This window comes from Thunnus maccoyii, chromosome 20, assembly GCF_910596095.1.
Source record: "Thunnus maccoyii chromosome 20, fThuMac1.1, whole genome shotgun sequence".
NCBI lineage: Eukaryota > Metazoa > Chordata > Actinopteri > Scombriformes > Scombridae > Thunnus > Thunnus maccoyii.
In genome coordinates, this window is record NC_056552.1 from 15,911,348 (window position 1) to 15,932,125 (window position 20,778).

Below are 20,778 nucleotides of genomic sequence, written 5' to 3' on the forward strand. Positions count from 1 at the left end.
TTATCTGCCTGTGGTGAAGTTGGACCACATAATAAAGCACAGGTTCAATAATAAATTCCACTTAGGCAGAGGACATGTTCAATTAAAAATAATTTATTAGACAAAATATGAGAAAAAGAAACAAAAAAAGGTAATTAGCTAAAAATGTCAGCCACCAGGGCGTAACCCAAGAATTAATGGCACAGAAAGACGAACCAAAAAGGGGTTGAAGACAGGGCTGGCAGCAGGGATCAAACCAAGGCAAGGGAATTCACAACAAAAGAAAACTACCCGTGACACAGCAAACAAAATTGGGGGTGCGAAGGAAACCCACCACCAGGGGAGTGGACTGCTGCCTGGGTCCCCAGCACCTGTCAAGTAAAAGAAAAGAAAATGAATATACAGCTAACAACGAAGGTACAAAAGCCCTGGTGGTGACAATACAATCTACAATTATATAGGCCACAAATTAATATTTACAGAATAATGAAACACCAAAATAACCCACATTGTTATAATTCTTAACACAAATCTAAGAGGAAAATAACTAAGTAAGAGGAATAATTATGTAAGTAAAACAAAATACACACAAACAATAAGAAAATAACCCATTTAAAAAGGATTACAGACTGAGTGGCCAGAGCTGTACGCAGTCACCATGCAGCTCAGTCAGCAGGACAGCTAAGCCGCAAGGCATCAGCTGTGAAGCAGCAGCGGTGAAACAATAGCTAAAACTGCAATAACTGAGACAATACCAAAGCAGCAGCCGTATTTAGGAAGTTAGGGAGTATCTTAGGGTACACATCAGATACGACACTTGTCTTCAGTTGAGCTGGCTTTAATGTAGTAACAGCCATAACCACATTATAACATGAGCAACATGGGGATACAACTTCTTTTGGTTACTGCCATAACATTCTACGTAAGACTTTACATAATCCCTCTTAATGGCAAGTGGAACCAGAGCCCTCTACTGGCTCGGGGCTGCAATGACATGCAACAGTCACTTCATGACATCCCTCCCCTCTTAAACCTAAACTACTCTAGTTTACACTGACTGGGATACATAATAAACTCAACAAACATCTAGGTAATTAGACAACACAGTAAGAGCCCCCTTTTCTTTTGCATTTTGTTTTCTCATGCTCACAAACAGAAACAGGCATAACAAATGCACATCATTGTAACAAATTTCACTTCTAACACTTTTGGGGTTTTTTTTGTTTTTAAAACATCCCTCACAATTCAGTCTTATCTTTGTGTCTTTTACATGTCCTTTACTTCACAAAGTCTTTCATATAGGCTGGTGGTCTCCTGTTTCTTTGAGATCTGGATAACTCTTTAGTTGGAGAACCACTAGGTGCACTGCTCTTCTGGTCCTGTTTCACCATAGGCATAACCTCCACTTGTGTAGTGTCTGTGTCCTGTGGCACTTTGCTGGCCACTGTTGGGAGTAACACATCCTCCTCCTCCTCCTCCTCCTCCGGTGTTAAATCTGGTATCATAACTGGTAGCTTTTGCTCCTGTCTGCTGAACAGTTGATCCACGTGTCTCCTGACAACTTTACCATTTCCCAGCACCACTGTGTAGGAAACTGGTCCTGTCATCTCCTGTATCAGTCCTGGTATCCACTTAGGTCCACATCCATAGTTTTTCGTGTAAACAGAATCTCCTGCTACAAAGTTGCGTTCCTTGCCATGTTTGTCATGGTAAGCTTTCTGGCTTGCTTGTTTAGTTTCCACTTTTTGTTTCAGGTCTGGGTGTATGAGATCCAGTGTACACCTCAACTTCCTTCCCATCATCATCTCCGCGGGTGACAGTCCACTTGTTGACTGTGGAGTGATGCGGTAGCTAAACAAAGCTCTCTGTAACTTTGTCTCAATTGTACTGCCAGTGCTCTTTTTCATGAGGTCTTTGAAAGTTTGTACAGCTCTTTCAGCCAAGCCGTTAGATGAGGGGTGGTACGGTGCTGATGTAACATGTGTGATTCCGTTTCGTGTCATAAACTCTTTAGTTTGTTCACTGACAAAATACTGTGCATTGTCAGACACAATCATCTCTGGGATACCATGTGTACAGAAGCTATTCCTCAGACAGTTTATGGTGGTTGCTGATGTAGCTGATGTCACTGGATATACATCTAACCACTTTGAGTGTGCGTCCACAATCACTAAGAACATTTTACCCATGAAAGGACCGGCATAATCTATGTGGAGTCTTCTCCACGGCTTCTCAGGCCACTCCCAGGGGTGGAGTGGTGCACATGCAGGGTCCTTTCTGTGTTCTTGACATGTGGTGCATGACTTCACCTTGTTCTCTATGTCACTGTCCATGTTAGGCCACCACATGTAACCTCTGGCCAAGCCTTTCATGCGGCTCATCCCCGGGTGTAGCTGTTCCAACATAGGAGCTCGTCCCCTCTCTGGTGTCACAATTCTAGCTCCTCACAGGACACAGCCGTCCTGTACACTCAGCTCATGTTGTCTCTGCTTATAAGGCATAAAGTCTCTGTCCCGGTTATTTGGCCATCCTCTCTGTACATACTCACGCACCCTAGAGAGAATAGGGTCCTTAGTTGTCGAATTCCAAAGCTGTTCTGATGTCATCAGTGGACTCGGCTCCTGGTCCAACATTAACACCTGTTCCTCTGGTGCTGGACCACTGGGTTTCTCTGGAAGTGGGAGACGGCTAAGAGCATCAGCATTACCATTGTCTTTACCGGTTCTGTACATGATGACATACTCATATGCTCCTAACAGTACCGCCCATCTCATTATCCTCTGGGATGCCATCTGTGGTACAGCTTTCATCTCATGGAATAAACTTATCAATGGCTTGTGATCTGTGCAAATCACAAATTTCCTTCCATACAGATACTTGTGAAAATACTGTACTCCAAAAATGACAGCTAATCCCTCTTTATCTAGCTGGGAATAGTTCTTTTCTGCAGCTGAAAGCGTGCGTGATGCAGCTAAGTATCAGTTCTTTCTGTTCGTTACAGTGCACTAACACACTGCTGGATTGCAAAAGTTCTTTTGACTGTTTGAAAGCCCTTTCTTGCTCTGGCCCCCCAAGACCACAGTTCATCCTTCCTAAACAATTTATGCAGTGGTGCTATTAATGTAGACAAGTTTGGCAAGAACTTGTTGTAGAAGTTCAACAGTCCCAAATAAGCTTTGAGCTCAGTCACCGAGGTGGGTGTGGGTGCCTCCTGCACCGCTTTCACCTTTGCTGGTAGTGGATGCAGCCCTGTCTTATCCACACAATGTCCTAAGAATGTCACTTCCTTCTCCATGAACTGACACTTGCTCCTTTTTAAGCGTAGTCCTGCATTCTACAGTCTCTGCAGTACTTGATCCAGTGTGGTGTAGGTGATCTTTGTCATCCTTTCCAGTCAGAATTATGTCATCCAGGTACACTGCGACATTTTCAAGTCCTTGCAGCACACCCTCCATAGTGCGCTGAAAGATGGCTGGGCTGGAACTCACACCAAAAGGTAGTCTTGTGTATGTGAACAGTCCCTTGTGTGTGTTCACTGTGACATACTTTCTTGATGTTTCATCCAGTACAATCTGTTGATAGGCATGGCTCATGTCTAACTGTGTATTTTTCTCCTCCCATTAGATCGGCTAACATGTCCTCCATTTTTGGAATGGGGTACTGCTCTATGGGTGACGCTTTCTTTACTGTCAGCTTATAGTCCCCACAAATTCTTGCCCTAGAGTCTGGTTTTAGGACTGGTACAATGGGTGCAGCCCATTCTGAGAATTTCACAGGCTCTATTATTTTCTCCTGTAATAACCTCTCTAACTCTTGCTCTACTTTCTTCTTCATTGCAAAAGGTACTGACCTGGGCTTATAGAAGCAGGGTGTGGCCTCACTGGCTACATGTATTTTTGCTGTGAAACCTTTCAACATTCCTAGGTTCTCCTTGAATACTGTCTCATGTCTCAAAAACACTTCATGTAGAGGGTCTTCTCTGTCCTCCATCTTATTTACAGGTTGCCAGTCCACCCGAGAGCTTTAATCCACCCTCGTCCCACTAAGCTGGTCCCTGAACCTTTAACAACTACAACTGCTAACATCTTAGCAATACCTTTGTGTTCCACTTTGAACTTAGCTGCACCTAATACTGGCACTCTGTGGCCACCGTACGCTCTTAGTTTTATCCTGCACTTGGCTAGCCTGGGTTTGTTGCTATCACCAAATAACTTGTAAAATGCCCTTCTTGACATTATGGTGTACCCACAGCCTGTATCTACTTCATAGATTACATTTTTCCCCATTTACTTTTATCACCATTTTTATAGGTTCCTCTCTGGGAATGACTCTCTTCCTTCATGTTGTACATGGTTCTGCAACTATCCTTCCTGATCCTGATTAATAGTGAAAACTTCCTCATTATCACGATCACCCCCTTTTTCTTGTATGAAATTTGCTCTCTTGCCATGGTTTCCTCTTTCCCCTTTAAAGTGTTTAGTCTTTTCCTTTCCTACTGTTTTCATTCTGCAGGCCCTCTTTATGTGCCCCACCTTTCGACAATGGTGGCATTTCTCATTTGCAAACCTGCAGTCCTTCGCTAAGTGGTTGTCTCCCCCACATCTGTAGCATTTTCTCGTGTCTGGCTGGGACTTTGCGCGGGCAATCTCACAGTATTCTTCCCACATTTGTGACTTGCTATCAAAAGGTGCCACTGCACCCACCGTGACAGTCATGGTTCAGTCAGCGTCACGTTGTTAGCACTAGCCTAGCTTCACTTCACTTACTAAACTTGCACGGCTCTCGTCGTCTTGCTGCAGACTCGTCGCCATATGTGGTATCTTAGGGTACACGTCATCAGATACGACACTTGTCTTCAGTTGAGCTGGCTTTAATGTAGTAACGGCCATAACCACATTATAACATGAGCAACATGGGGATACAACTTCTTTTGGTTACTGCCATAACATTCTGCTTAAGACTTTACATAATCCCCCTTAATGGCAAGTGGAACCAGAGCCCTCTACTGGTTCGGGGCTGCAATGACATGCAACAGTCACTTCATGACAGGAGTGGTGGCCAGTGCTAAGCCACGTACCTCTACAGCCTCTACAAAAAGGGCACAAATGATTTTCAGTAACAAATCTGGTAAATGATTAATTTTAAAGGTGAGTTCCATTCATGGTTATTACCTACCAGCGAGCACCTGCACAGCCTCCCCGACGATAGGAGGGAGAAGTTGGTCTGGAGCTTTGCTTTGCTGCAAGGGAGCGATCAACATGTCAGTCAGCTGAGAGCCACACGCACAGTTGTTAAAGATAGGCGGACAACGCCGAGGGAAACAAGGGAAACAAGAAGCGACCACGCCGGGGCCCCGAGCGGGTCAAGCAGTCCCTCCATACCAATAGTCAGCTGCACACACCCACAAAAACACCAGCGTTACCAGTGCTCACACAGCACCGACTGCGCACTGGCAGAGCTCATTACGTTTGAATAACAGTGAAGCACGTTAGCGGCAAGCAGTCACGCCAAAATGCCCACACTGCTCCGCCACGGCAGGCTGCAGCCACTACACACCAGGATCATCCAAGGAAGGATAGTGAGGAAGAGGTGTGGACAGGCACCTGCCTATGTAGGTGCGCATGGTGCCGCCCAGCAACAGCGTACTAGGAACTCGCACAGTGCCACACGGTGGCATGGAGAGCCACTGCATCATACGGCCACATTTGGAATATGAAATTTAATTTTCCTCTCTCCTCGGCTCATGTCAGAAAGAAATCAAAGACATCAACAGCACTGTTGGAAAAGAGAACTATAAAAATATCTCAAGAAAAGCGTGCCATTTGTGTTGGCATTTTCCCTCAATAGCGCCTAAAACTGAATTCCCAGTGAGCCGTCTTGCTTGAATTTAAAGTGATGAAAACTTGTTCAAGTCTGATGAAAACACTTTTGTGGTCTGAATAAAACTTCCTCACATCGGTGTCCAACATCCTCTTCTCTTTTTTCAGTGACAAATGTGTTGCCACACCTGCCAACAAGAGCTGTGGTTAGTGGTAAAGTTTTATTTTTCTATTTATCATTTTAATCATTGTATCATTATTTATCAGACTTACATCAGAATGAGCATTAGTACCCAAAACATCATTCTGGGTTTAATCTAGTTGCCCTGAAACTAACTTGAAAATAATTTGTTTGTACTTCTTACAAGTGTTAGACATACACTTTGAAAGTCTTTGAAAAATACGTTATTTAAGGGATTGGATCAAAATTAAAGAAATGCATATGCTTTGTGCAGTGAAATGACAACATACAATGTCCTCACATACAACAGAAAGTGCTTGTCAGTAATGTAACCCCTCCTACACAAAAGTTCCTCTAACCGACTTTCTTGGCACTTGGCTCTTTCACCTCATTACTTCTTCATTTTGCTTTCAACATCTCCCTCCATCACAGCTTCAGTAGTAGAAATAGTTTCCATAGTTTAATTTGTACAACTAATAGAATAAGTCATTCTTTTAGTGTTTTTCATGGGAGTAACACAATGGACTGGTTAATATCTACCTCATTATTCTTGTCAGGTAAGACAAAATTTGTACATCCTGATTTTGTTTTTCATTGTCCCTTTATGAGTTTTTGTGCCAGCAGTGAAAATAGGATCCTGCCATTTCATTTAATGATATCTTATTTTATATACATCTTCAGCAGCTATGTTTCTATAACGTGCTGTAATCACAGTAACTTTTATTATAATAAATTATCATTTGTTTTGTTGTAATCACTGTAATCACTATCTATCACTGTAATCACTATTTCTCCATAATATCGAGAAAAAAAATTAAAATGATCATTTTTACATCTATGGTTCATCCTTTGTTAGTCAAACTTCCTGCCTCAGTATGTGACCAACTCAGTCTTAAAAATTGCTTCACCAATGCTGCACAATCCTCCTAAATTCTTTTTGGACATTACATGGGGTAATTCAAAACGGCACAGATTTGTCTCAATCCACAAAATCCAACTTTACTTAACTTTTAGGTCTCATGGTTCAGGGGCTCTGAAAAAGTGCTTCATATGGCGCTAATTACACCTAAAACAAAATACTAGTTCATTTTCCCCCTGCTTATGTCCTGTGTAACTGATTATAAGAGCCTAAATTATTTTAAATTCATCCATTAATTTCTTATATATACCTACTTATCCTGTGCAGGCTTGCAAGGTGCACTGAAGGCATTGTTTTTCAGAGGGCTGACACATAAACACAGACATCCTAAGTTATTATTATGTTTGAATTCAAATTGAATTGTTAATACTGCAACAGACATTACTCAGCTCTCGAAAGTTAACATGATCATATCTGCTGAACGTATACAACTTGTGAAACTATCAGACACCGACACAACACATCCTACTCATCTATCTCACTCATCAGAAGGAAGCTGATGTAAATGTTCTATGTGGGAGGGCAGTAACAAATTTCCTGCTACTCCCTTTGTGATATTTTCTGCTACTAGTGGTTTATTTCAGATTAATATATATTACAGTATGCTGTAAAAACACAACAGAATTTGATGACATGAACTAAATGATGGGTAACTATGAACAGGTTAACATTAACAAATAAAATCTAAAATATAGCACCTTCTCTAATTGTCTTCTTGAAGCCATAAAGGTCACAGTAGAAAAAGCAGAACCTGAGGGTGTTGGTCTCAGGATGATGAAATCATTATCATTATTTTGTGGATTTACTGTTTCTTTTTTGTTGGTGGTGGTGGTGGTGGTGGTGGTGGGTTTTTTTTGAAAGACTGTGACATTAAAAGTATAACATGATGCAAATTTGGAATATTTTGAAATGTAATGGCTACCAAAATTAATTAATATCCATCTGCAAGTGTCTGCCTGAGGTTCAACAGATCCATTAAAGGAAGTTAACATGGTTATCTATCACACAATCTCTTTCAACCATTTTAAAAGCTGTTGACCATGAGAAACTATTTTGTCAGGCGATCAAAGAGTTTATATAACTTGGACCATTTTTTCAAAACCTCATGTTTTTAGAAAACCTCAAAAGGTCAAAAGATGGTAAATGGACTGCACTTATATAGCACTTTTCTAGTCCTCCGACCACTCAAAGCGCTTTACACTGCATACCAACATTCACCCATTCACACACACATTCATACACTGATGGCAGTGGCTACCATGGAAGGTGCCAACCTGTTCATCAGGAGGGGAACCTAACAGATTCACACACATTGCTGGTACAGCCATTGGGAGCAATTTGGGGTTCAGTATGTTGCCAAAGATACTTCCACATGCAGACTGGAGGAGCTGGGGACTTAACCACCAATCTTCCAATTAGTGGACAACCCGCTCTATTTCCTGAGCCACGGCCGTCCCCACAGATGGCTGTAAGAAAGACCTTATTTTTGCAACATTCAAACAAAAATATCACTCCATGACAGGATATCCCCTGTGAAGGCAATTATACATGCTGTGTAAAATAGTGCACTGTATCTTTACTTCAAGTCTTAGTATTTATCATGTATAGTAATTGTTCAGAGCCACCGTTTAAAATTCAAACATTCCTACTTTGGTACCCTCTAGTGGTTGTATAAAAAAGACAACACTTCACACACCACACTCATTTATAGACTGAAAGCAACACGGACTGTACAGATTTTCACAAGGACTATCTCCTTTTCCTGCAAATAAAAACTTAATGCCATGAGAATAATTTGAAAGATACTGTAACTGTACACATTGTGGCTTTAAATCAGATCAATTGTGTGGTTCTTCCTTCTTTACTCCTCAGTGTTAAAAGCTGCACTTTGTTTCAATATCGATCCTGTGGCTTGGAAGTCCCTGAATAGCTCTGCTGCAGGTTTTGGATACCAGGTGGTACAAAGACAATCAGAGTAAGTAGTGTGGTGGAACATGGATCTACAGTAACCATATCTGCTTCTTCACATCTGACTATGATAGGGTTTTTCCAGCTTGCATCTCTGTCATATTCTAGTTTCACAGTAATGAGGTCATAAGCATGCAGCATTTCTTAACAGATAAAATGTGGGATTTATTTAGCTACACTGTACTCACTGAACAGGTGCTCTCACCTGATTGATGGGTTTTATTTCCTCAGTTTGCTGGTCAGTGCCCCCCTTGCACAAAATTCATCAAGTCAGAGAGGGAAAATATTTAATTGCTCCACTGAATCCTGCACAGAAGTATCAGTAGCAGGTGAGCAACTACTCATTTCAAAATGCTTTATTGATTCTTTAGCTTTTGTCATCTGATAAATATTGTTTCAGGGGATTTATAAGACAGATACTGAGGCTTCTATCTTTATCCTTACTGGCTTACTTGCCAACTGATTGAATGAAGTAAAGTTATTCTACTTGTTCCCATAACAGTTCCTCTTGTTTTTGAAAATTTTAGGACTCAATAATTAACCAAATTACTTGTTAAGATGGAGATTGTATTCCATCTTGTTGGAAATTGGTCATATAAGCATAAAATATGCATAGTTGTGAGACACTGCTGTACAGTCTTGACTGGGTAATGTTGTAATAGTTATCAGATCAGATAGGGAAATATTTTACAAGTGGTGGCTGTGGTTTGGTCACTGAGAATGTAGTTGTGTTGTATCTTGATGATTTTAACATAACTGATGGCTGATGTTTTTATGCAGTGCCAGAATTTGCAGTCAACATGTCCCTTGGTTTGACAATGACAAGTGATCCCACCACAAAAAACACTCTGGTAAGTTGGTAAAGTGCAAAGATTTACATGTCATTGATAATAAAAATGCAGAGGTTTGTATCTTTACCAGTAAATCAATTTTTTTCAGCTTGAAAATGTATTATTTAACGAACAGAAAAATATCTGATTAATATCTAACATCTATTAATCAGGACTTGGCCTTGTCTCTTTTCAGGCATGTGGTCCAACCATCCCAAAGGACTGCAAAAGTATCACGCTGTATAGTGGTGTATGCTTGCAGATATACAGTCATAATCGTGTTGGACACTCTGTGCCTTCTTCTTCTGAAGGTACACAGGTTGAGTTTTTTTTACAATCTCAAAGGTAGTGATAAAAAAGGTCTAGTAATATTTGAGCACCACTGCACACACTTATCACTTCATACACACAACCCAACATGCATATTGGTAGAAATCTGAGCATTGGATTATTTGTATTATACTGCTTCACATTGCCAAGAGGCTTTTCTGGAGTGATCAGCACAACAGTGTGCCTGAGCACTGGAACAAGCAGACAGACAATATAGCAATGTGTAATGTTCACAACAGGATGACATAAATGTTTTAAATCACTGTGCTTAAGAGGAAACTGTATATAATTATTCAGATGTATTTCTCCTTTTTGACAGAGTGTCGAACCCAAGCAGACATTGCATTTCTGTTGGATGGCTCAACCAGCGTACATCCACAGGATTTTGATAGAATGAAGACTTTTGTGAAAAATCTGGTTGGATCATTCCAGGGACAGGATACAAAGGTAGGATTGTACTCAAAATATACCTCAGCCCTCCATGTATCTTGTTTGATTATTTGACTGTTGAATACATATCTCCATTTATATCCATACATATTTCCATTTTTTCTTCTTTTTTTCCAGTTTGCCATTGCCCAGTTCTCCACATATCCCACCATCCATTACTACTTTGACACTTTTGATACTAATAACTTGAAATCTCAAATTGATGAAATAAGACAGTTAACTGGAGCGACTTACACAGCTGAAGCCATCAAACACGTTGTGTAAGTGCCTTCATGATGCTAATGTGTGACACCATCCTCAGAAGTTAACAATGTGTTTTTCTTTGATTTTAGAGTTTTCCTATCGTGTTATGATATGTTGTTCATATTGATTTTCAACAGTCATGCTAAGTTTGATACAAATCAGCAGCATTACATCTAAACTGGCAAACTTTAAAACTTTTTCAAAGCATTTCTATAAATAAATACTTCAAAATCTACTGTTACCAATTTAATTATAACACAACATATAATAGAGAAATTTAAAATCAGCTCAACACATTATACAGAAAAATAATTGTTTAGAAGTACGGTACTTACAGTACTTAAAGTACATCTCACACCACTCACTATTATATTTATTGGTTAATCTGGAAAATATTAAATTGGGGTTTGGACACCTGAGGGATTCTTTTGCCTGCACACTGTTGAGCGGCAACAAGACAGTAATTAAATGGCACAACGAGTGGTATTAAGCCATGAGAGTTTTGGTTTTATTTGCCTGGGATCTGATATTTCTGCCTCAATGGAGAGTGTATGGGATTTTGTTTTCTGTGCTCACAGCACTAAAAAGTTAAAAATTCACCAGCAACATGTTTTCAGAAACAATGTCCATGTTACTCAGAAATCTCAGAGAGACATCTCAAAGCTTGTACAAATAAAACCAAAACTATTTGCATGACTTGATGCTACTGAGGTAAGTGACAACCTTTTATTTCTTAACCTATAAAGACATTTAATTTTCTTTCATTAAAAATGTACCACAAGAACATGTATTAAAAGTAGATTTTTCTTTTGACAGCAACAATGTCTTCTCGGCAAGGAGAGGCTCCAGGTCAGATGTGAAGAAGATTTTAATAGTCATTGCAGATGGAGAATCTCATGACCGGGATGATTTGCAAAATGCAGTAAATTCAGCTGAAAAGGAAAAGATTGTTCGATTTGCTATTGGGGTAAGTTGCATTTATACTGTATGAATATGTGTTGTGTTAACATTTTAAAAGGTTAAAGCACATCGGACTAACACATCACATACAGCTCAGGTGACAGCAGCTACCTATACTCTGTTTTCTGTGGGTTTTAAAAATGAAATGTCACAAAATGTCATTTGTCCACATTAAAGGCACAATCTTTCTTTTTTTGATCATATAAATTCAAATTGTACTCTCAACCATAATTGAGGAGTTTCAGGTATAGCTGGAAAATTGCCTTTTGTGTTTCTGAAAAATGATAATAATTCAAAATAGTTATATACTTTCTACACTCCAAAATTTACAGGCATTCATGACAAACAAACCTTTAGCAGTACTGAAAACACATGATTTAATGCTGCATGCTTGAGAGATTATGATCAATTTGAGCATCACTAATATAAATGGAGCCAATATTTTACTTTTGTGCATACAAATTGATTTTGTTGTACAACACAACACCTAAAACATGTTTTCTCAACATCCCTAGGTGGGGGATGCATTCACAGACCCCGAAGCAAAAAAGGAACTGGACACCATTGCCTCTAAACCCTCAGCAAATCACATGTTTCAAGTATCAAACTTTGGTGCTCTTGAAAAAATACGGCAGAATTTACAGGACAAAATCTTCTCTATTGAAGGTACATATGTAACCTTATCATGACAGCTTCACATCATTTTTGTGTTTTATTGTGATATTACTGTAAAAGTTATAGTTCCAAAGTAAACAATTATTATGTCATTTATTAGGAAGTGTCATTTTAAACTGAACTGCCAGTCATTAGAAGTGACATGGACAATATTAGACAATATACAGACTTACTGTTTTAACAAAAAAAAAACATAAATATCTTGGCAAATACTTTAGAATTACAACTCAGAGCTATAATCAAATTTCAAATCTGTATACTAACTCATTTATGTTGCTGTTACAGGATCTCAAACTGGTGGAGAGTCACTGAAAATGGAAATGGCTCAAATGGGATTCAGTGCAGCTTATGTGCCTGGGGTAATTAAACACACCAGACAATCACTGGACAGTATAGTCTTAGAAACACAGACACACACACACACACACACACACACACACACACACGTCTGTGTGTCACTCCTTGTGGCTGAAAATCATATAGCTATATAAGGTCCAGATGATGAATGTATGATGCATTTAGCCTTTTCCTTGGCTGATGTTTTGTGCCAAACACATTTTCTATACATTTCTGTCTAAATTGCAGGGGATTCAGATGGGTATTGTTGGTGCCAACCAGTGGAAGGGAGGCTACCAGCATTACACAAGCACAGGCCAGAAGGCCTATGATTCTCCGAATATGGAACCTGACAGTTATCTGGGTATGAATATTACAGTACATGCAATGGTGTATTTACACTGCTGTACTGTAATCCTTCCTCCCATCTTTTGAAAACACAAGATTTTGGGAAAGGAACAGGAAAAAAACAAATGAGGACTAAGGAGTGAAAACTATGATTCAAAGTTGTGCAGAAGCCAGTAAGATATCACTGAATCCTGAAGACGCAGCTTGTATAGATATTGTGATGGTTTTTAAAATGTGTTCAGGGAAGACCAAAGTGAAGGCTCCTCATGGTCTCCAGATTTAAATGCACACAAGAAAAGCTTTATATTTTGCTGAAATGTGTAATTTTAAAGATTGTTCCCAGCCTTTGTATACTAATAAGCTTGACTCTTTAATTCTAGGTTACTCCATGGCAGTGGTCAAAACGTCGCGTGGCACACTGACAATTGTTGGTGCTCCAAGATATCAACACAGAGGAGCTGTGATTTCAGTTTTTGATGACAGCATTGAACAAAAAATTGATCTCGATGCTTGGCAGGTGTGTGCTCACAATTAAGACCATGTAAAGAATTAATTTTTTAATCTTAAATTAAAGGTTGTTGTTTCCTCACTTTACTAATTGTTTTTTGTTGCTCACACAGTTTCAGATTGGTGAATATTTTGGTGCAGTGGTTTGTGCCATGGATGTGGATCGTGACAACTACACTGACCTAGTCCTCATATCTGCCCCTATGTACATAGACAGAAATGGAGAGGGACGAGTTTATGTTTGCAGCTTGTCAAAAGTGGTAAATGACAGTTTTGTCCAGAATCTATTGGATTTTTTCAATGAGAATTCAAACATTGACTCTCATCCTTTTTTCCACCAGAAAGTTGAGTGTCACTTCGATAATCCATTAGTGCTGAGAGGGGATGCATCTGACCAAGGAAGGTTTGGGTCTTCTCTCGCTGTATTGCCTGACCTTAACAGTGATGGTCTCAATGACTTGGCAGTTGGAGCACCTTTGGAGAATGGTGGTCAAGGTAGCATCTACATCTTCCACGGTGAAACAGGAGGAGGAAGGATTGGTCGTACTTGCTCACAGGTGAGCAAGAGCAAAGAAGCAACAAAAGGATTCGAATGATATGTATGGCCTCTTGTTTGCCACAGTATTTAATATACAATATTATTTGTATATAATATATTTATATTTAATATAGACAAAATGTAGTTTTGATTGGTTAAAATGTTTTCATTTACGTAGAGAATCGCTTCCTCTGAAGTCCAGTCAGGACTGAAGTTCTTTGGCATGTCGATCAGTCAGTCGTCTTTTGACCTTAGTAACGACAATCTGCCTGATTTAGCAGTGGGTTCAAAGGGAACAGTTGTCTTACTCAGGTAAGATGCTCCTGTCACACATTATTACTCTCAAGTGTAATTCTACCATTTGTGTTCATTTGTGTCAACGAAATCATACAACCATAAGGTTTATAACCATGAAGTCTCCACCTTTCACAGTAACACGATTTTAAGTCTCTTGTTACTAATTTAGGACAGAACTGTTCACCAATAGTGGATTGTATCAGGCAGCTAAAATAAGATAAACTGGTTGTCATTTTGGTATACTGCTTTACAATTTTCATATGTACTCTGTCGCTTTCCAGATCAAAGCCTATAGTAATGGTAGATGCTGCGGTGACATTCAACCCAAACAAAATCCAAACTCAAAACTCAGACTGCTCAAAACCACTGGACAACACAGCTACAATCTGCTTTACCATGACCGGACGCTCTACAGTAGATAAAGGTCACTGATTCTCTTCACTGTTTCTAAACACAGACCAACTGTCCATCCATTTAGATATGTGTGTACATGAGTAACCTTTAAATGAAACTCTAATTCCAGCTACAGCAACGATCAATTATACTTTAACGCTGGATGCCACACGTAAGGTCCCAAACAACCGAGCTTACATCAGGGAGAAACAACGAGAGCAGAGTGGATCAATAACTCTTGGCTTAGAGCAACGATGCTTCGATGTGAGCTTCCACATTGAGGTGAGTTGTTTAAAACCTAATAACATCAGGAAAACCCACTACAACCCACACAGCTTCAATGTGAAAAACAAAATTTTTCATATAACCAACCTTCACTACCTTGATATTCATAATAGTACCGTCCTCTCACAGGCCTGTCCAGAAGATGCTCTGAATCCACTTAACAATGAGCTCCGATTCACCTTTGACGGTTTGCCTTCTGACAAAAATCTCAAGCCATGTCTGGCCCAACAGGCTCAGACAACAACCTTTCATCCCGTAAGTAATCTTTAAAGACACCCTCATTTATTGGTCAGTTTCATTCATACTGAGGGTGTTTTGAAACCTGTATTTGTTTGCTCTGGTCCAAATCAGTGGATGAGTTGGTAAACTTGGTGCATTTTCCCGTTGGTTGGATTAAGCCACGAGAGAACGTTCACTCCTCTCATTGCTTACATGTGTCTGGGGTGGGAGCAAGAACATAAACACAGGAAGAAGCTCCTGAAGAATGTTTGGCAACATCATCATGTTCCCACCAAAAACAAACCACTCCAGAATTGGTTTGGGACTGGACCGAGACCATATCCTCAAATGGTCTCGGTGCGGTTGTTTTGATCTGCACCTGAGTACGATTACTGTGTTCAGATCTGCCCAGAAGAATCACACTAACAGGGAAAATGAACCAGTTCAATTCACACTTCTCACATGTGGTCTTCACTGACTGTCAGAACTTTGAAGTGAGGATTGAACAATAAAGCTCAGGGTTTGTGAAGTTAAGAAAAACAACTTCACTCTCTGATTCATGTTTGTTGCATGTTGACAATACTTTTTGTGAATTAATTACATGGTTGCCAGGTCACGACAGGTACCACCAAATCCATGACCATTAGCACTGGAGAGCTCTCCAGTACTATGAAATGCTCAGGCATCATCATGCTTTCTAAATAATATTCAGTTGTAATTCCATTTATTTGTCACTAGTGCAGTGCCCATTCAAAATGTGCCCGTTCAATTTCTCAATACCTAGAGAGAGTTGTGCCCCTCCCCTAAACACCTCTCATGCAGACTATTGATAGATGCTACAATTTACCGATGCTCCTTAAACACCTCACATGCAGAATATCTGGAGACTACAATCTTGAGTTGAGCTGAAGTTGATGGGATGAACTATAGTGCCCGTTCATAACGTGCCTGAGAGATCCTGCACTATGTCTTATATACAAAGTTCCCGTGTGTGAGGAACGGGAACAGAGTTTAACTCTCTAAACTTTTTCAATTCATTCTCTATGGTAGTTCTTATCACTACGGTTGTAATCCCATCTCTGACCACAATGTGGGTTGCAACGGCAGTGACACTGTCTGTATTTCCGTTCGTTGAATCCACATGCAGAAGAAGAAGCAGAAGCAACGTTGTTTATGAGGTATTTTTAGAGTGCCTGAGACATCCAGCATTCAGTCTTGAATGTACATGCCAAGTATCGTTCAGAGCACACAATTCAATAGTAGAGCTTAAGTCTCTTAAACGTTTTCAATCATTATCATTACAGATGTAATCCCATCTCCAACCACAATGCGAATTGCAACGGCAGAGTGGCTTTATCCGTATTTCCGTTCGTTGACTCCACAGGCAATTGAAAAAGCTTAGAGAGTTAAACTCTGTTCCCGTTCCTCACATGCGGGAACTTTGTATATAAGACATAGTGCAGGATGTCTCAGGCACATTTTGAACAGGCACCACAGTTCACCTGATCAACTTCAACTCAACTCAAAATTGTAGTCTTCAGATATTCTGCATGTGAGGCATTTGAGGAGCATTGGTAAATTGTACCATCTACCGATAGCCTGCATGTGAAGCGTTGAGGGAACATGAGTAAATTATAGCGTCTACTGCTAGTCTGCGTGAGAGGCTTTTAGGGGATCGGCACATTTATATATGTTGAGAAATCAACCCGTTCCAAACAGGTACGTTTTGAAAGGGCACTGCACTAGTAAATACAGACAGACAGACAGAGATTCTTTGCTTTATATAGACAGAAGAGAGATATGGAGAGATGTCTTTATTGGCCGTTTGCTCTTACACTTTCTGAACATACATGGTTTACTTCATACTGTCTTCCACAGTTACAGTTTGACATCAACTGCGGCAATGACAGCAACTGTATAGATAACCTGAAAATGGATTTCAACTTCACCAGGTGAGGCTGAGTTTCAAATGTGAAGCCTGACTTAGGTGTGTGGATCTACTGTTTTATCTGTGGATTTACTATTGGTGGGCAGGTGACATGTTTAACTTTTCTCTTTGCACTCCCAAATTGATCAGCACGCTCTTTTAATTCTACTCTTTCAGCAGAGCATTTAGCGTGTTACTCTTTTTCTACATGCTGGACTAAAGTTACATGCACCTGGACTCTCTTTGTGTTTTTTTCCTACCTTCACTTTTCCATGTTCTCCTATTCTATCAGTTCCTCAGAGGTTAAAGTAGGCATTGATGAACTGCTGGAGGTCACTGTGTCAGTGGAAAACAGGGAGGAAAACTCCTACAACAGCCATGTCATTCTCACGTACCCACCTGGGCTCTCCTACAGGAAGTTTACAGGCCTGCAGGTGAGGATCAAGTCTGTTTCAATTCAACTCTGGTCAGCTGCTCTCTGAGGTTATGCAGTGATTGTGGATTATGTGTGCTTTTGTTTAATTTATTTATTTTTTAATAAAGGGAAGAATTGAGTGCAAATCCTTGGACAGTGGAGCTGGCTTATCTCAGGGAAAGACAGACTGCACTATTGACAAGCCTATTTTCAAGAGTAACGCTAAGGTTTGTAGTGTGTACAGAAGCATCTCATCTCACTGCAGCTGAACCGAGGGAGGAGGCAATCTGATCTCTGTCATTCGTTTTGTGTTAGGCGCTCTTCGTTGTGTCCTATGGGATTGACACCAACAGTCAACTTGACAGGAAGTTATTCATCACTGCAAATGCCACCAGGTACTGTTGTGTTCATCTTCCAGCCTATAAGCACATCACTGTACATGTGTGTATGTGACAATTATTATTATTATTCATGTGTACAATTAATTTCACCTCTCTTAGCGGGAACGAGCACTCCAAGTCAAGTGAACTTCACAAAATGAGAGGGATTGCTGTGAAGTACAGCATTTTTATGACAATTGAAAGGTTTGTGTTCTATGTGATTTAATAAGTTTAAAAAGATTTTAAAATAATTTAAATTGACATCGTAAAGCTTAATGTCTTTGAAACATTCAATGTTTCTGTTAAGTTCCCTCAGCTACAGCAATTTCACTTACGGCAAGAGTAATTTGCAGAAACCAGTCCAACAATCAATTGAGGTAAAAAAAATCTTATCCCATCATAATATCATTTTTTTAAAAAAGGTTAATTAACTTTATTCAGACTTGACTTTTATGCTCAGTAGGTCTTTTTCTTTTCTCCCCTCTTAGGTTGTAAATGACATCAGAGCACTGAATTTCACTGTGGTGATCAGGGTGCCAGTAAAGCTTGGTAATAAAGACATCTGGGTGGATTCGAGCAGTTTGCAGGTAACATGTGGGAACTCATTGTTACTGAGACCCCACATGTCTCAAATGTAGCTGTTTTTTATGAAACTAAAGCCTTGTGGATGAATTTGTTCTCCGTTAAACTGACATGAATCAGCTCTATTTCAGATTCCAGACTGCCAAAGAGAAAAAGATGAAAAACCCACCATCACAAATTTTGTTGCTCAGATACAAAAAGATAAGTCAGTGGTAAGTATCAGAGGCTCTACCATCTGTACATGGTAGAATTTAATCTAATCTAATTATATATGTATTTAGAAATGTATGGTATTTTAGTGCATTACACATACGTTTTCCCTGTTTCCAGCAATAAATTTAGGCCTCCTTTTAATCACCCACAGGACTGCTCTGTAGCCAGTTGCAGAGTGTTCAAGTGCAATCGTGTCATGGGAATACAGGAGCATAAAAAGTACACAATCTCTGCCAACCTTAGTTCTGAATGGATAAAGCAGGTAACTAATGTGTGTGTATTAAAAATAATAATGTTCTAATGAAAATGAACAACCCTAAAGATTAAATTAAATGTCCAATTCCCCTGTTTTTCTTACACAGATTGGACTTGGTTCTGCCAAATTCCTCTTGACCAGCACGGCCAGTCTGGAGTATGACAGAAACCAGTACATCTTCTTTTCCATGCAGTCAAATAACAACCCTCCTGTTCACAAGGTAATTACACATCAGATTTGTTTATTTGTGTTTGAAAAGAGCTTGAATGTAGATCTGATCCAAAATCTGTCACTTCACAGATTGTGGCAGAGGTAGAAGTGTATCCTGAACCAGACTTCACCAAAGAGATTGTTGGAGGATCTGTGGGAGGGTTGGCTTTACTGGCTTTACTCACTGCTGGCCTGTACAAGGTGAGATACTGTACATGCACTGTTTCAGTTTATTACACAGCATCATGGAGGCAATAAGACAAGCTGAGGTCTGGTATTAGGCAGCCTTTATCACAAAATACACCCAGTTATAAAACTTGAATGTGGTATCTTTATATTTTCATTATTCTCTCATTTGGTTTGGCTCTTTTTATCTTTTTATTGTGCATCTCTAATTCAGGATTGCAATGTTTTTATCTAACTTCCTTTGTTTTGTACTCTCAGGCTGGATTTTTCAAGAGTAAATACAAGGACATGATTAATGAGGGGGGAACAGCTGATCCGGGGGTTGAGGGAGGCGAACCCACACCAGAGTAACAAACATGAAGTCAGTTGATGTCCCACAGACAAGACGATACAAGATAGAAAACACCAAAACTGTTCCAACATCTACACTGGCTTTGTTATCTTGGATTAGTTAATCTGTACCATAAATTGTTGTGCATTTTTGTCTTCAATAGAAAATATATAAATGTGTCGCCATTTTCATGAATACACATTTAAATGGAAAATATATTTGTGCAACCCTTGCAACACTTTCATTTTATTATCCTGAAAAAGAGCTTGTGATCCATACATAGAGTGGCAAGAGTTTTAGAGCTTCAAAACTGATTTTGTAATCCACATTTTGAACTGAATAGCTTACTGTTGGTCTACAATTAAATATTTGTGCTTATATCCCTGCAAACCATTTGTGTTAATTTGTACACTTTGTTTTAAGTGAAAAATAATTCAATAGAGTATGATCCTTTGGAGTCTGGTTTTTCATCACATTATGTTTGGGAGAACGGGGTAACATGAGCTGCTTTTTACATTTGATGATTCTACTGCAAAATGAAAGTGTATTTGTTTCAAATAATAGTTACTATATATACCTCAGGTTGTTGTGTACCCATGGAAATTAAAACAAGTTATCTAATTATTATGGTTTTAGAACAATGAGCCATCAAAAAAAGTTAGTCCTATGGCACAACTTACCCCAAGGTAGGGGTAAAATGAGCATGGGGATGGGGTCAATTGAGCCCTCTATGGGTAAATAGCGTTATTATTAAATACTGATATAAAAATTACACAAAATCAAACAAATTTGAGATAATTTTGAACCTTATTGATGCCATCAATTTAACAAAGGCACTCATACTTTTCACTGTGTGTCTGTTTGAGCTGACATGTTAGACAGCGCTCTCCACCACCATCATCAAAACACCAAATGAGGGAATATCTTTTTGAAGAATGGTGTTCATCCCTCCAGTAGAGTTCAGAGACTTGTAGAATCAATGCCAAGGAGCACTGAAGCTG

The 20,778-nt window shown here is 39.6% G+C and overlaps 1 protein-coding gene and 1 long non-coding RNA gene across 2 annotated transcripts; one reads left to right on the top strand and one right to left on the bottom strand.

Annotated features, from left to right (window-relative positions):
* Positions 1-77: 77 nt before the first annotated feature.
* LOC121886949 lies at positions 78-5,586 on the bottom strand. The gene is made up of 3 exons (XR_006092881.1): positions 5,155-5,586; positions 4,746-5,067; positions 78-350 (listed from the first exon to the last, which is right to left on the bottom strand). It is a non-coding gene; the product is annotated as an uncharacterized LOC121886949 (long non-coding RNA).
* Positions 5,587-6,372: 786 nt separating this feature from the next.
* On the top strand, positions 6,373-20,306 carry LOC121886943 (integrin alpha-M-like). The gene is made up of 30 exons (XM_042397373.1): positions 6,373-6,536; positions 8,771-8,873; positions 9,098-9,195; positions 9,647-9,717; positions 9,893-10,007; positions 10,346-10,473; positions 10,594-10,736; positions 11,536-11,686; positions 12,195-12,345; positions 12,640-12,713; positions 12,940-13,054; positions 13,419-13,555; positions 13,659-13,805; positions 13,887-14,102; positions 14,262-14,395; positions 14,662-14,804; positions 14,904-15,055; positions 15,188-15,313; positions 17,156-17,229; positions 17,497-17,638; positions 17,748-17,846; positions 17,935-18,014; positions 18,120-18,203; positions 18,307-18,376; positions 18,488-18,586; positions 18,713-18,793; positions 18,946-19,056; positions 19,157-19,270; positions 19,351-19,461; positions 19,705-20,306. Exons 1-30 carry the CDS (start codon positions 6,500-6,502, stop codon positions 19,795-19,797), a joined length of 3,399 nt encoding a protein of 1,132 aa, XP_042253307.1. The 5' UTR covers positions 6,373-6,499; the 3' UTR covers positions 19,798-20,306.
* The last annotated feature ends 472 nt before the right edge of the window (positions 20,307-20,778 follow it).